Here is a 16,110-nt window from a genome sequence, read left to right on the forward strand (position 1 = left end):
ACATTATCTTTAATATCTTCCTAATTTAAAAATTTTGAAGCCCTATTTGAAAACTGAAGCAGTAATATGAACATTTCAAAATCAACATGTTTCCCTGAATGTAAATTGTTTTTGCATGTCCTTCTACAAGCAAAATTTTCATAATTTTCAATTTCTTTTGGTAAAATCACCTTAGTAATATCAGTTTCCAAAACATACCTTCAGTCAGTCTAATGAATTGCTAAACTTATGTTTAACACACCTCCCAGCACCCCCATTTTCAGTACCAGTAATAGTAAGGGAAGCAGGGAAACACTTACCTAAATTTTATTATGTTAAAATAATATTCAGGTGCATATTCTGAACCAACTTAGATGACAGTTGTAGCCCTATTCTGTTTATAAAGTTTATCATGCCAGTAACATTCAAAGCCTACAATTTCACCTTTGCTTCAAATATCAAGTCCATTAAATTAAAGGGAAAATCTATTTTAAATTTATCCACCTCATTTTATCATCTCAGGAGTAGTCAGGCCACATGACAATGGGTAATGTTTTAAAATAATTTAGTGTTAAGCATCTCTCATAAAGAATAGCAGGAAATTAAGTTATATCCAGATTTGGGGGTGGAAGGGAGGTGGGAATGATTTTTATATTTGTTGTAAAGTATTGAAACTGAAATTCTGCTTCAATTCAATGTACATTAGATAAATAGAATTATCACAGTTTTAAAATGCAAATGTGTATAACTTGTATAATTACTTCACTAATAAGGTTTTTTTTGGGGGGGTCATAAAGTCATTAGTTTAGTTTCTGGGGCTTCCAAACAAAATTTTTAAAATAGATATAAAATCCACATATTTCTAACAGAGATAACATCACATTTTTACAGTGTACCTTAGTATGCAATGGTTGAGCAAAAATATTTAAAACTATAGATGTTGAAAACTAACAGAATAGTTTGTGTTGTCACTTGTTTTACAAATCCTATTTTTATATAAAATAAATGATTTCAAGCTCATTCCATTCAAATATCACATTGAAATTCCTATTGCTATTTGAAAGAGCAATATTTTGTCTTAAAAAAAATATATATATATACCCAACAGGATTGATATGAAAACAATTTAAGTTGAATGATGTAATTATGTAATGGAATGTAAAAAAATTATAGCAATTAAAGTGTTGTGACATGCTCTAATGAATGAAGTTACATTGGTTGATGACACTATATCTCCTACTCATTAATTATTTGGATAGAGTGCATTAGGTTACATAGCATGAAGAAATAAAGTCATAAATTACCACTAAAAATTGCATCCATACATTTTCATTTAATATTGATGATATTTCTCAAACATCCATAAATTATTTTAAAAAATCAAAACAATATCAGTAGCACTTTGTATTCTCCAGGAAAGCTCGCAACATGGTTCAGTTCTTCACTGTAGGCAGCTAGGGATTTTCAGGGGAAGAAAATTCGCATTTCTAGAGAGTAAGTTTATAAAGCAAATTTACACATGTATGGCCTGTGTCTCCTACTTAGATTCCCAAGTGACTGGAAATATTTTGAAAGCTTTCTTATTTTCAGATCTAAAGAGAAAATACACACTTCTTACATGTAGGGTGTTTTTCACCCTAATTAGGGTGACATATTTAAGGAATCACCCGTTATTATAAAGCAATATACCACTAACAAATAGTGCAAATGTTAATAATAGTATTTTAAATATTTTTAAAAGTAGCCAAGGTCTTTTTTCTTTTTCGGAAATTTTAGAAGGAAAAGGTGGGAGATGACTTTAATGTGATAGGCAGATAGACCCAAGTGATAGAAGTACCTTTTTTAATTTTGTTTTCTCATTTCTTCTAAATCTGTTTTCTTTTCTCTAGAACTTCCTCTGTATAATAAATTAGAATTTTTAAAGTATAACAGTAATAGTATTAAACAAACAGAAAACATCTCTAATCTAATTTTTGAGAAGCATGGGAGCAGGAATGATGTATACCTATTTATTTCTTAAGCCGTAGAAATATTTACTGAAAAAAAGCTAATAAATTAATCTCTTTATGGTTCTCAAATTTGACTGTTGTTGACATGTAGTATTTATTAGTTTTCCTCCTTTTTCTCTCTCAATTACTTCCTTCACATCATGCACCAGCCCAGTACAAGACTATAAAAGAAAACATCCATGTAAAAGAACTCTTACTCCAAGGAATTGACAGCAAAGGGACAGCTTCATCCAAGTAAAAAATGTGACTAATTCAGATGCCATGCTTATGATTAAAATTTAAAAATATTTATTTCTCTGCACTTAAGACAACTACCTTTTTGAGCTAGTAGTCTCAGTCATTGTACAAATATGTAGAAAGAAACAAGCTCCTAGAGAATATTTCCTTACTCACTATCTTTGTTTCACTGGTGTCCTGCATAGCCTCTACTGTTTCAAAGTGTGTGTGAGAGCTTTGATTTGACAAGACATTGTAGTTTAAAATATTTTATAATGAATATCATTAAATTATTTTAAAAAGATACTGACTTTTCTGGGATAGTTTCAGATCGTGAAGACCTGTCTGAAGTGGCTGAGAAACCTCCCCAAAGCCCAAGGGGACCACTGGAAAGAGAGAAGTGCAATTTTGTTTGGAGAATTAACACAGACAAAATGTGCCTGTGAAACAGCTTCTCACAAACAATTACAGTACTTTGTGGCTGTGGGAGAAGGAGCTATTGAGAAATTGCAAAATATAGAAGTGTATTACTTGGTGAAATTCTGGGTTCTTTTTATCTTGTAGGCTCTTTCTCAAGAGTCATCTCAAAGAATTTCTTTCTAATGGTCATAAAAGGAAAGAAAAGATAAGAGAGCAAAGAAAAAATAAAGAGGAAGAAATAAGCCAAGAGAGTATTGTTCTTCTCCTATTAGTTTTTTTTTTATCTGAATTAGCTAATGAGAAATGTACAAGGGACATGGTAGCAACTGCCAAAAAGCTACCATACTCCTTTTCCAAATATTTCAAAGAAAAACATAATTTCTTACAAAGTACTGCTTCTCATCAGGATGTGTGCATATATGATAAAGTATCTGTGTGTGCATGAGTATACAAAATATGATTACATGTTCCATAAAGGATTCATTAAGAACAGAGATGTGCTATTTTTGGCAGCAAATAAAATAATTTAATAAACATCCAATTCCGAGTTGTTTTTTTTTTTTTTAGCATTCTTAAGTTTCTTAATGTGAGTCTATACATTGTAACTTATCGAAATAAGTTTCTATGATTTACTGAGATAGGCACTGTTTCAACTGCTGAATTGAAATAAATCACCATAGGGTGACCAGAGTTCTCAGAAGCTTATTGTCTGAGATAGGTATTGAATGGACACACTTAAGCGACTAGACAGAGGGAGCTTTTTTGCTTTTAGGGGCATTTGAATTCAATTCAGTGATGGAGGCAAGTAAAGACACAGAGACAAATAATTTATCCATAGGATACAAAAAGTGTAAACAGACTACCAAACATCTTGCATTTATACTTAATTTTGTCCTAACAATCAAAAAAATGTGAAAACATACTTTGGAAAGAGATATGGAAATTGTAAAAGATAGTCAAGCATAATTATCTTTAAAAGAAAATGCCATCAAGCATTTGATTACAGAAGATTACCAAAAAATCACTTTAATTTTAAATCATTTTTGTCTTTATCAACTTTTTATCGTATCTTTTATCCTTGTAAATGTCTAGCATAATTATGAAATTGAGAAGTAGAAAATGTTTATCTTCTTTTATGGTGATTGAGAGTCTGTTCTTTATCTAATACAGATAATTTCAGTCAAAAGCTCCACTGTGTCAATTGTCAAGATACAATATTCACCATAGGTAAAAAAAGTCACTGATTCAACTTAATTTCAATTGATTTTTTTCTATCAGTTTCAAAAACTATTTTTTTTTCTTCATTAGTGACTTCATTTATACTTTAAAACCATGAATATTATTGGAACCATTAAAAATAAAGAGGTAAATTATTTTATAATTAGTTTACCAAATAGCAATTGTGAAAAAAAGACCTGTTAACACAGAAGTAGCCCTAACTTGTATGGAAATATAATTTGAATGTGCATTTAGTTTTATTCAATGTGACTTTTAGGTTCATAATTGACATATTTATTAGTATAATCAACTATAATAATCACTTCACAGGTGTGAAAGGCATACTAGCAGAAGAGGACTACTTCAAGCCAAACTTTCATTAAATTCTAGAAAAAAAAAATCTAAATAGGAAGAGGAACAACAGATAGGCTTCTCTGCAATTTACTTAAGTTAAAAAATACTGAAAAATAAAAGCAAAATATATCTAAAATTATGGAGAGGTAAACCTGAAATGATATTCTAGTAAGAGGTGGGAGAGTTGGTGGCAAAGGCACGCAACAAAATTGGCATTTCATTTCAGTGTGACAACAGTCTTTCTGACAGCAGGTTAGTTTAACATTGAACATCCCACCAAAACAGTAATCCATTTCCAAGTGCATAATAATTCATTGTTGCCCTTCACTGTATATTAAATGTCACCCATCATTGTGACAGGAATATAAAAGCTACTGCACACTAGTCAGGAGCCAAAATCAAAGCTGTTAATGCAAGCACTTTGGACAGGGTTTTCCAAACCCAGTTAAACCATCAAAAACCCCACTAATGTTTACAACATCTTTACCCCTGAGCTCCAGGAGAAATACAGACTATTTTTGCAAGTATGAGGACTCTCAGTAAGGCAATAGCCTTGTCATCTTGTGACTGCAGACCATGTTAGAACCAACACATATATCAAGACTGTCCTGGCAGTCACTGTAATAATAACAACAAACCCTTGAGCAAGTTCTAGGCAGACTAAACCTTGCTCCCCTGCAACCTAACCCAACAATACAATAGTTAATACTCTAATATCATAAAAACCATGCAAAGTAATTCAATACAAAATTATATAAGAAATTCCTATATTCTTTTTTAACTAAGAAAATCTAATCTTACGTATTTAACAGTTTGAGTGTCCCTGATTTGCTATTCTTGATAAGAAGGCCAGGTTAGTCAATATTGCTTGGTTTCTTTTACTCTTTCTCCTATATTTGTCCTATTTATTTGCTCATTTAAGTAACCTAAGAAATTTTTCTGTATAATAATATCCTTACTACCAAATTTGGTATAGTATTATTTTTCTTCTTCAGAATGTATTTTTATCTAATTTTAAAATGCCAATTTCAGAATAAAATATGCAATGTTCTTATATACTTAGTGAATATTATTAAATTTACATCAATCCTGTTGGAAGGAAATGTATATGCCATTATTACTTTCTTTTAGGTTCAATTTTTAGTTCTTAATATCTATATACCAAACTACAAAGGACCTCAGACCAAGATTTACATGCTAAATTTCTAAACAGCTCTAGTTTTCTTGGAAACAACTATAGCTAAAAGAAAATTTCAAACTCTCTAATATTATAGGGATTTAAATTGACTCATTTTATGAATAGGACCTATCATATCAATACTATCTATATTTTTTAAAAAGGAAATATTTGAAGCAAGGTGAAAAATAATCTCTCATTAGTGCAAAGGGTGGGTTCCCTAAATAGGCTTATTATATGACTAATTGCCATCCCTATACTAATATACCTAGATTAAAGAAAACAAAAGAATAGAAAGAAAGAGAAAAAGATTTAGGGGCACATATGATTAAGTACAAGTCCATCACAGACAAGATTTCTTCCTAATCCTCTGTCAGCCAAGAACTATTGTTAGAATACCTAGGGTAAGGCCATTGTATGGCTAGAATGTAGTAGCTCATCATTTTTACTCTTTAATAAGAGTTCTTACTTAATTAAGATAAGCATGCTGATTATGCCATTATGCTATAAACAATAATGCAACTGTGTGAGAGATCATGGACTATAAAGCCATTCCAGGACAAACAAATAAGATCATATATCTTGATTTTAATACTAAAATAAATTTAGAGAATTTTCAAGTATTTCTTAGAATTTTTCTTATAAAAAAGTGTAGGGAAATATTAAAATGGTATCATGATTTACCTTTAAATTTAATTTTAAAAATATAAAAATCTAAGAATTATTATCATTTATCAGTTTATCACAAATTTAATGTTGTTAATACTGTGATACAACAGATATTCAATAAGACTCAAATCTAGTATTCTAATGATAAATAACAAATTTCTTTATGTCTTATTTCCTTTATAGTTGTATATTTTTCAGTGAAACATACATTAACAAGTCATCTTTAGATAAACATATATAAAATATATGTAATCATTAAAAATGTTGGATAACTATAAAATATTTTCACCACTTTCATTCAAACCCAAAATATATGTGTCAAATAAACACATTGGTTAAGAGTTTTTAGTCAATAAATGTATCAAGTCATGTTTGTTCTTGGATTTGAGCATCTGGTACAATTCTTAGAACATTATAGGTATCTAGTAGATAATTGCTGAATAAATTAATCTATAGATGAAGGGTATAAATTAATGTTTAATACTTTATGGAATCCTAATTGTCCAGTGTTCACTACAGGTTTAAGAGATATTTGACTAATCGAGTGAATGATTGATGGAATAATTAAAGTGGAAACAGAAAACAAACTGAAGGTGTGGCTTGATAGCTAAAAAGATAAAGATTAATTACAACAATAATAACTGGGACACTGTCATCTGGTGACTGAGAAAAGTAAAGTAATGCCAATTAAAAATTATAATGATATTTCAATCATTTATTATATTTTAATTTTGAGATAAAATTATTACATAGTTTCTTAAAATATCATATAAAATAATATTCAATAATTATAGAAATATGAATTCTGTTGAAGTAATATTACTTTAGAACTTTGCATTTTTGTGAATTTCAGTGGAAATAAAATGATATCTGAGAATTTTCAAATGTAATTTGTCTTTCTCTGTTATCTTATGAGGATAAGGACAAAGAATATGCATAAAGAAAATGTGATTTTAATTTTGACATCAATAATGATGTTAACTTCATCAGTGATCTCTATATAGCATAAGATATAGTGCTTATTCATAGATAAAATTAAAATGCTATGCTTATTTTGAATTGATAATAAATGATTATAATGCCATTTTGGTTAGAAAGGTAATTAAGTTCTTTGCAATTGAAATTCAGACATTTTGCTGTTATTTGTACATCGTGAACTTCTTTCACAGTAGCAGGAGTTCAATACAATGTCAAAGTAGATTTTAGTTATCCAAAATCATTTCGTTTTGGAGGTTCAGTTTAGAATTTAAACTGACTCTATTCATGAAATTTTCTTTTCATTTGAGTTTTAGTGTTTTTTTTTCTAATTTGACAATATTTATATGAGATAACAATGTTGAGAATTGAAGGAAATATTCTGAGATAATATGTAAAGAATTGATTTTCACTATGTATACTTTTTTTAAGAACATCAAATATATTTCTTAATAGAGGATACCCTATATTATTTTAATAGAATATTTGTTAATTTACCCATAAATGAAGATATTAAACTTAATTTTTCAAACTATATGAAACTGTATCTCACTATTGAATGATGTGCTGAAATAGGATCATTTTCAAATCCATTCATTTAATCACTGACAAAATTCAGCAGTATATTCTAAAAGTCAAAGACACTAAAAAATGGCATACCAGTTAATGGTATGTTTTCAGATAGAAGGACATAGATGGATTTCTTTTGTGTAAAATTTGTATAGCTTATCATAATTCTACACATATTATATGATTTCATGTTTATCAAAGTAAGAGCTATAGAAAATTTTAGAAGTGCAAATCAATATCACATGATTCTATTTGCTAATACACTTTTAAGCTGGAATTATATTCAGATATCTCCGTATTTGCTTTTGAACCTAATTTTAGAAGATTTGGGCACAGAATATTAGGAATATCTAAAATTTCTAAGTTGATTTTAAAGTAATTCAATAGTCTCTGCTAAGATCCCCTGGAAACTGATATTAGAACTTAATTTAGCTTGACTGATGCCCACACAATTGCCTCATAACTATCTCAGGACATTTTCCTCTAGGCTTTGTTTATATCCTTCCTGAGAATTTTGTTAATTTGATTACGAGGGAACAGGTGTACCTGCAGACATCAAAAAAATTTTTTTCTATACTTCAGAATCTTTGTTTATTATTGTTTGTTCTGTGGGTGGGCTGCAGAGTTCTTTACTCATTGAATTATTTAAGCTGTAATCCATGAACTCATTTCTCTGAACACATATAAACCAGGACGGCTTGTGTTAGACACTATTAAAAAAGATGTAATTGGTCCAAAGAATCTCAAACATGAGGTTGGGTTTTATTTGCACAAGATATGGAAAAAACTGGAGCTAAAAATTTATGAGCTTCATACTCCAAATTCTCATTTTAGGGGGAAACACTCTAAAATTCAAATAAAAATTTTAACTCAGTCTACCGTATAACTACATATGTAATATGAATATATGATTCTAATACAGATTTTCAGTCAAATACAACTAATAATTTTCTGAAGGACTCAAATATTAATACTGAAATTATTAGGTGGAAAATTATAAGTCTATATAACATTTATATGTAAATATATACACATATATTTCAGATATATATACACATACATTTCAGAAATATGTGTATTATAAAAATATAAATATATGATAATAATTTTATTCTTTTCTTAACTGAATAAACTAAGCATTTTTCATTGCTAGGAAAAATATATGACTTTGTTAAAAAATGTTCAAGGAATGACAAATGTTCTTAGTGATAATTGATCAGAAGACTCCTACATAATATAATTGAAAAAAAAATAACCCACATATTTAATACTTAAATTTGGATTTAAGCAAAAATATTTATAGTTGTACTTTTTAAGTGTTATTATCAATGTGAAAATTGGATTTAGAGTTCTCTTTTTGATATCTGGTAGAAAATAAATATTCAAAGACTACACTAAGTATTGACTTTGAAAGTCATTTGAGTAACAACTGAGCTCTGAGTCCAGGGATAGTTTTAATCTCCTTAATCAAGACCAAAAAAAAAAAAAAAGAAAACTAAACTAAACCATATCAAAATAATCTATCTGTTGAAAATTTGATAGTAAGGTAAACAGAAATAAAAAATGACCATAAATATTCATTTCCAGAGTGACAACAGAGTAGCAAAAACCACATATAGTGAGGTATATCATAGACTTTAAAAGTCATTATAAGATATAAACATATGCATTTTTCACTTAGGCAATTGAGTTTCTGATCCTGTGACTTAAATATACCCTACATGTCAACAAATACAATGTAATTTTTTGTGGTGATGTGTTTATTATGTGAAAAAAATATATACATTTTATATAGAAAATCATGACAGGTTTTTATACTTAAAAAGCTTATTTTTAATCAGCATCTTTTTTTAAAAAACCTCCTTTTAAATTTTATTACTTTGGTTTTTCTTATAAGTATTTCATTAATTTAAATTAGTAAAACATTGTTTTGCTCTCTGGTCCAAGATAAATTTTCAAAATGAGGAAATACTTTTTATATCATAGTGATCTGAACTGCTTTTAGTTTCTGATTAAGAAGAGTAATCTCTAACGCATCTATAGCTTACTGACATAACCAGCATGCTTTCTGCCCCAAAAGGCATCACAGTACATTTTAATAAGCTATATGACTTAAAAGTTCATTATTCTACAGCACTCCATGGGAAATAAAGAAAAAGAAAAGTAAAATTGATTGTGACTTTTGACAATTATTAGTTAGAAAAAAGAGGTAACAATTGCCAAAAAAATCACAAAAGTGAGCATGTTACCTGGCTATGACAAAGAGCACACAACTGACACCCAAGTAAGCCAGCAGAATATACATCCAGATATCAGGGGAGAGAGGATTCAGGAAGGAGAAGACGCCTGGGTTTGTACCATTGGGCTTGCGGTACAAAATACTTATTCCAAGTGTCATAAAGGGCTTGGAAAAGTCGATGACCTTCTCTCGAACGTAGGTAATAGCCAGTGGAGCAACTGCAAGGTCAGCTTTCTGTAGAGAGAAACATAAAAAAGGAAAAAAATTGCTCTTAATCATAAGAAAGTAGCAATCATATTAAATAAAACAAAGACTTTACACTTCAGAATTGTCTCAAAACAGTCACATTAACATTTAAAACATTCTTCACTCTGAAGTGAAGTATTTGATTTACTCTGCTACTCTATTCTATGATTCTAGATTAGCAAATCCGCAGTTACGGCAAATACATATAGAAATAAAAACTGTATAGGATGAAAAAACTGAAAAAACTATCATACATTTAGGACCTGAATTATTATGCTATTAAATTAGCTTATAATACTTTTAAATTGAACTTTATAAACAATACCAATTGTGATTTTCCAAATACTATGGTCAAATTGTAAACAATAATAATAACTACCTCAAATTGTTTGACTGATAATCAGGAAACATTTCTTTTACTGGTTTTAAAACTATTTAGTATGGTTAAAATGTTTTAGTCTTTAAACAGTTAACATCGTGAAAATCCTCTTTTAATATGATTGTGTTTACTGCCTCTGAGTTTTGTTTCTATCTCTCTAATTTGTTTTATATTATTTAATGAAAATCCTTGCAGCCTTGCCTAAATCACATTAGGAAATTAGTTTTTCAATTTTCACAAAGTTGCTAATTTTCCACGGTAGCTTAAATATGTTAAATTACTAATGCTTTTCACTCACCATGTTATAACCATCTGTCAGGGATGAACTTAAGCTCTAACGTGTTTCAAAAAATAATTATAATATTTTGAAATAACCAAAGCATTTATTTCAACCTATGATGGGAACCTATATTTCTATATTTCTTTTATGTTTATAAATATATGGAGCTTTCAGAGAATGAAATGAGCATTCAGAAATGCTCATCTGAAAGAGCTACAGAAAGGTGTACAACAAAATGAAATTGGTTGGCCCTTTACTGTTTCCTTTTCTCAGGGATTGTTGGAGGACTTAAGGAAGAAATTTCTCTAAGAGGCTAAGTTTGTTGACAATATTATTCTGAGTATGCATTTGTGTGTATTTGTGTGTTGTGGGGGGCCGTGGGAGATGCTTGGATAGAATACCTTTGATAGTAGCAATGAAGAAAGACAGACATTTCCTAACAACCAGAAAGGAAAAACAGATCTTCAGGGTCCTGGGAAGAGTACAATCATATTTCACATCCATAAGTCAATGAATATCAACTTATCCCTGGAGCATTTGCCATGCAACAGGCATTGTGCTAAGAAGGCTCCTTGAAGTGTTATATTTAATTTTTACACAATCCTACTATTAGTCCCAGTTTCAGATATGGAAAGTGAAACCGCAGATGTTAAAAACTTGTTCATTGTCATAGTGCGAATTTAGCAATGGAACCAAGGGCATAAAACTAAGCTTTTGGAATCTGTACTAAAACTAACTAAGACGTACATCTCAGAAACTGGAAATGGAACCGTGGAGACATCATTCATTCATTCATGATAGAGTTTGTAGAACTGGAAAGGAAACAAGAATGCACAGAAGCAAGGGTGGGAATTGATAGATTATAGTGTCAGAATTTAGAGGGTCAGGTGCAGAGTTCAAGAAAATAGAGTGTTTTCCACAAAAGAGATAGCACTTCCTCCAAGACAGAAGAAAAGGAAGTAAAGATCGTCTGAAAAAATAAACAAGTTAGGAAAGGAAAGTGATAATTACAAGATTTATATATATATCTATATATGGTTTTTAAAAAAGGACAACATAGAGTGGTGGTTTATTCCTAATTTGGTGATTGAATTCAGCAGTTTTATCATGTGTCACTTAACTTCATAACCTGCCCTCCTCCTAGGCACATAGAAAGCAAAATTTTGTCACATATAAAATGTGTAAGTGAATATGCTTTAAACTTATAAAATACTTTTTAATTCATAAAATATTATCAAAAGTTAAGAAACAATTCAAGTAACATATATTAAGACAAATTTACTACATTATTCCAAAGATGTTGTTCCATAGGCTTATATTAATATGATTGACAAAGCATACATCAAATTTCAAAATTTATTCAGCACTGCCTAAAAAAAGTTATATTCCAATTATTAAAGGAAAAAAACCCACAAATATGTGTAGTATGCTTTAAATTATAAAATAAATCAATTATTTGAAACAAAAGATACAGATACTTTTAACCATTTAATTAAAAAAAATGCAGAGTGGTACATGTGTAGAATAGAATATTATCCAGCAACTTAAAGAAATGTGCTGTGTGTTAGTCACTCAGTTGACTCTTTGTGACCCCATGGACTATAGCCCACCAGATTCTTCTGTCCATGGAATTTTCCAGGCATTAATATTGTAGTGGATTTCCATTTCCTATTCCAGAGGATCTTCCCAATCCAGTGATCCAACCTGCAACTCTTGCATCTCTTGCATGGGCAGGTGGACTCTTTACCACTATGCCACCTGGAAAGCCCTCAAGAAATGTGCTATCAAGCCACAAAAAGACATAGAAGGCCCTAAATACAAATTGCTAAGTGAAAGATGCCAGTCTGAAAAGACAACATATTATATAATTCCATACATATGACATTCTGGAAGAGACAAAACTATAAATACAGTGAAGAGATCAGTGAGTACCCAGATATCCAGAGATGAGACAGTAATGAATAGGTAGAGCACAGAACATTTTTAGGGCAGTGATGCTATCCTGTATGACACTGTAATGATGGATATATGACATTACGCATTTATCAAAATCCATAAAACTAAAAGGAATCCATAAAATGGAAGATCCAAAGAAGAATGAACCTTAGTGAAAAATATGGATTTTAGCTAATAATATCAATAAAAGTTCATCACTTGTAACGAAAGTACTACACTCATGGTATCTGATATTAAAAGCAATTGTAGGGTTAAGGGGGTAAGATAGAAGAAGATATATGGAATCTCTGCTTTCTGCACAATTTTACAATAAACCTAAAACAGATCTTAAAATGCCTATTAACTATTTTTAAATAAGATAGCTTTTAAACCATATCCTCAGTTAGTAGAATTCATGTTATATGTTGATTAATTAAAACTAGGTTGTTAACTATTAAAAATAAAACACAAATTTACTGAACATCACTTGTCAAAAATAAGCCATATCTAATGCACACCAATAAAGCAGAAATAGATGTTTTTCTGGAACTCTCTTGCTTTTTCCAAGATCAGCCCTGGGATTTCTTTGGAAGGAATGACGCTAAAGCTGAAACTCCTGTACTTTGGCCACCTCATGCGAAGAGTTGACTCTTTGGAAAAGACTCTGATGCTGGGAGGGATTGGGGGCAGGAGGAGAAGGGGACGACAGAGGACAAGATGGCTAGATGGCATCACTGACTCGATGGACGTGAGTCTGAGTGAACTCCGGGAGTTGGTGATGGACAGGGTGGCCTGGAGTGCTGCGATTCATGGAGTTGCAAAGAGTCAGACATGACTGAGAGACTGAACTGAACTGAACTGAATGCACACCAAAGATATGTTAAAAATCCATGTAAAAAATGAGACCTCAGAACTATCTTGCAGCAGTAAAGATGACCACTTACTTATATATTATAGCATTATCTGTTAATAAGCTCTGACCTCATTAGAAACCCATTAATAATATAATAATTTTGGAATCTAATCAAGATGTTATTATATTAAAGATGTTTATAATGAGAGCTGTGGTATTTTTCCATCAAACATCATGTTATTAAAGATTGAGCATTTGGAGAAAAGACCTTGATGGTAAACCAGAATCACCCCAGAACTTTCAATCTCTGTAGAGAGAGGTTAATATAATTTAATGAAAATTGATTTAGTAATTGATTTTATTTTAAAGAATAAAGTATTCCTGGATTAGCAAGAGCCAGTAGTCAAAATTGATTTTTAAAAACAACTTCATCACAAGAAATATAAATAATTAAATTGTTATGTGTCACATGAATAGTACAAATGAAAGGGAGAGTTCACTTCAACCACCAGATTGGGTCACAGAAGACCTTTCCAAACAATTATACTTGCATTACAGCTTGAAGAAAGAGCCTGAGATGACAAAGGTCTGAATTAGGAGGGTGATAATAGCAGGAAAAAGGAATATGTTAGCAGTAGCTAGCTTCAGATGGATTCATCCTGGGCCAACACTATACTGCATACTTTGCCCATAATAGTTACATCAATTCTCACAACAGATAAACCAAATTTGTAGTGTGATTTCTTTTCCATGGATGAAAAAAACAGAACTGTGAGAGTTTCAACAGTTTGATCCCAAAGATGATTTAACCATATTAATTTCCCACCATTTTCTGTACAATTATCCAAATACATCATGACTAATTCTTCTGCTACAGTTCCTATATTCCCATACCCCAAATGGTCTCCCCATTTCTCCACTATACAAATTCTATGACACGTCTCTGATTCTTTTCCTCCAATGTAGGCATCCCTGAACATTCTGTACACATTAAGTTATCCTAAGCAAATATTTATGCACTTATAAACTTATCCATGCAGTTTAACATGCAACAATACTTTGTTGTGTTATTTCTGAGTTTTTCACAGGTAAGTCACCTAATATGAGAGTTTTGAATGCACACATTGTTGCCATTGTATTATCAGAATGTAAGCACTTTGAAGCCTGCAGGCATTCTCTTCAATCAAAGCACATCGCACTGAACTGAGAGAATGGTAAAGTAGCTCTCCCTGGAAATTTCACAAAGATGTCTAGGTAGCACTATTTTATTAATTTAATAAGGATTAATTTACTATCATTCTATGTGAAACTCTTCCAAACTGTCTTATTTAGCCCTTGATCATAATCAATCTAACATCTCTAGGGTATTGGACAAATCTGACACCAAGGAATAGCTTAGCAAATGTTTGCTGAACAGTTTCAATTTAAGTTACTTAAATGTTAAAAGAAAATTAAAAGGAAATCACTCAGAGAATTTTAAAATTAAACTTTTTTCTGATCTCATACTAGAAATGAGATTTATTTGTACATTAATATATTTCCTAGTGAACTAACCATCTAGGGAGAACAGAATAATTCTTTTTGTGGAGTTATATAGCTAATAGCAGTCCTTTGATTAATGTCTCATTAAAGATCAAAGAAGAATGGTAGAATTTATTGGTGTAAGTTCTAATTCCATAATACAAAAATTCGATAATGAAGTATATCTTCATGAATGGTACAATGACCCCAAATTTGATCATGTTAAGGAAATTTTTATTATGAAGTCCAAGAATCAAAAACATAACAATGTTATGTTATTTGTGACCTGATCAGTGAAACATCTTATGCATACTTCTGAAAGTTCTTGCAGTTTAACAATGGAAAACCAGTTCTAAACATTTTCTTTTCCATAGTTTTCTGAAATGCTTAGTAAAAGGGTAAAATAACTAAAGTAGTAAGTGCACATGAATAAATTGGAATGTTTTTAGTTAAGACATTTAAGCTAGTTAAAAAATGATGTATATTAAGTTAAATGTCACTTATCAGTGGTAGCACACTTTCCCAAATTCTTCACAATGTATAAATGTGAACAAATGCTTTGCCTCTGTGTGTACTTTCAGAGAAACAGTTCATTTTCTGTAAATATGGTAGAGAATCCTCCCGGTCGGAATGTTGCATGATACCTGCTTTCAGTCTTGCGCAATTAGTATCTGTTCTTCATCTGAAAACCAGAAAGGTTTTTAGATTTTTTTTTCCAGTTGTTTCTTTCTTTTTTTATTGAAGAATAATTGCTTTACAGAATTTTGTTGTTTTCTGTCAAACCTCAACATGAATCAGCTATAGGTATACATATATCCCCTCCCTTTTGAACCTCCATCTCCCTCCCCATTCCACCCCTCTAGGTTGATATAGAGCTCCTGTTTGAGTTTCCTGAGCCATACGGCAAATTCCCGTTGGCTATTTTAAACATGGTAATATAAGTTTTCATGTTATTCTTTCCATACATCTCACCCTCTCCCCACCTCTCCCCATGTCCATAAGTCTATTCTCTATGTCTGTTTCTCCATTGCTGCCCTGTAAATAAGTTCTTCAGTACCATTTTTCTAGAT

General features: G+C 30.7%; 1 protein-coding gene across 8 annotated transcripts in view; it reads right to left on the reverse strand.

Moving 5' to 3' along the window:
* Positions 1–16,110, reverse strand: part of GRIK2 (glutamate ionotropic receptor kainate type subunit 2) — a 731,316-nt gene that overhangs the window by 149,612 nt on the left and 565,594 nt on the right. For 6 of the 8 annotated variants that reach the window (XM_061427731.1, XM_061427736.1, XM_061427732.1 and 3 more), the window contains exon 11: positions 9,837–10,060. In XM_061427731.1, the coding sequence (XP_061283715.1) occupies positions 9,837–10,060 (224 nt within the window). The remainder of the gene's footprint in view (positions 1–9,836; positions 10,061–16,110) is intronic. The other 2 variants (XM_061427738.1, XM_061427739.1) reach the window with 1 other exon arrangement.

This window comes from Bos javanicus, chromosome 9, assembly GCF_032452875.1.
Source record: "Bos javanicus breed banteng chromosome 9, ARS-OSU_banteng_1.0, whole genome shotgun sequence".
Lineage (NCBI taxonomy): Eukaryota > Metazoa > Chordata > Mammalia > Artiodactyla > Bovidae > Bos > Bos javanicus.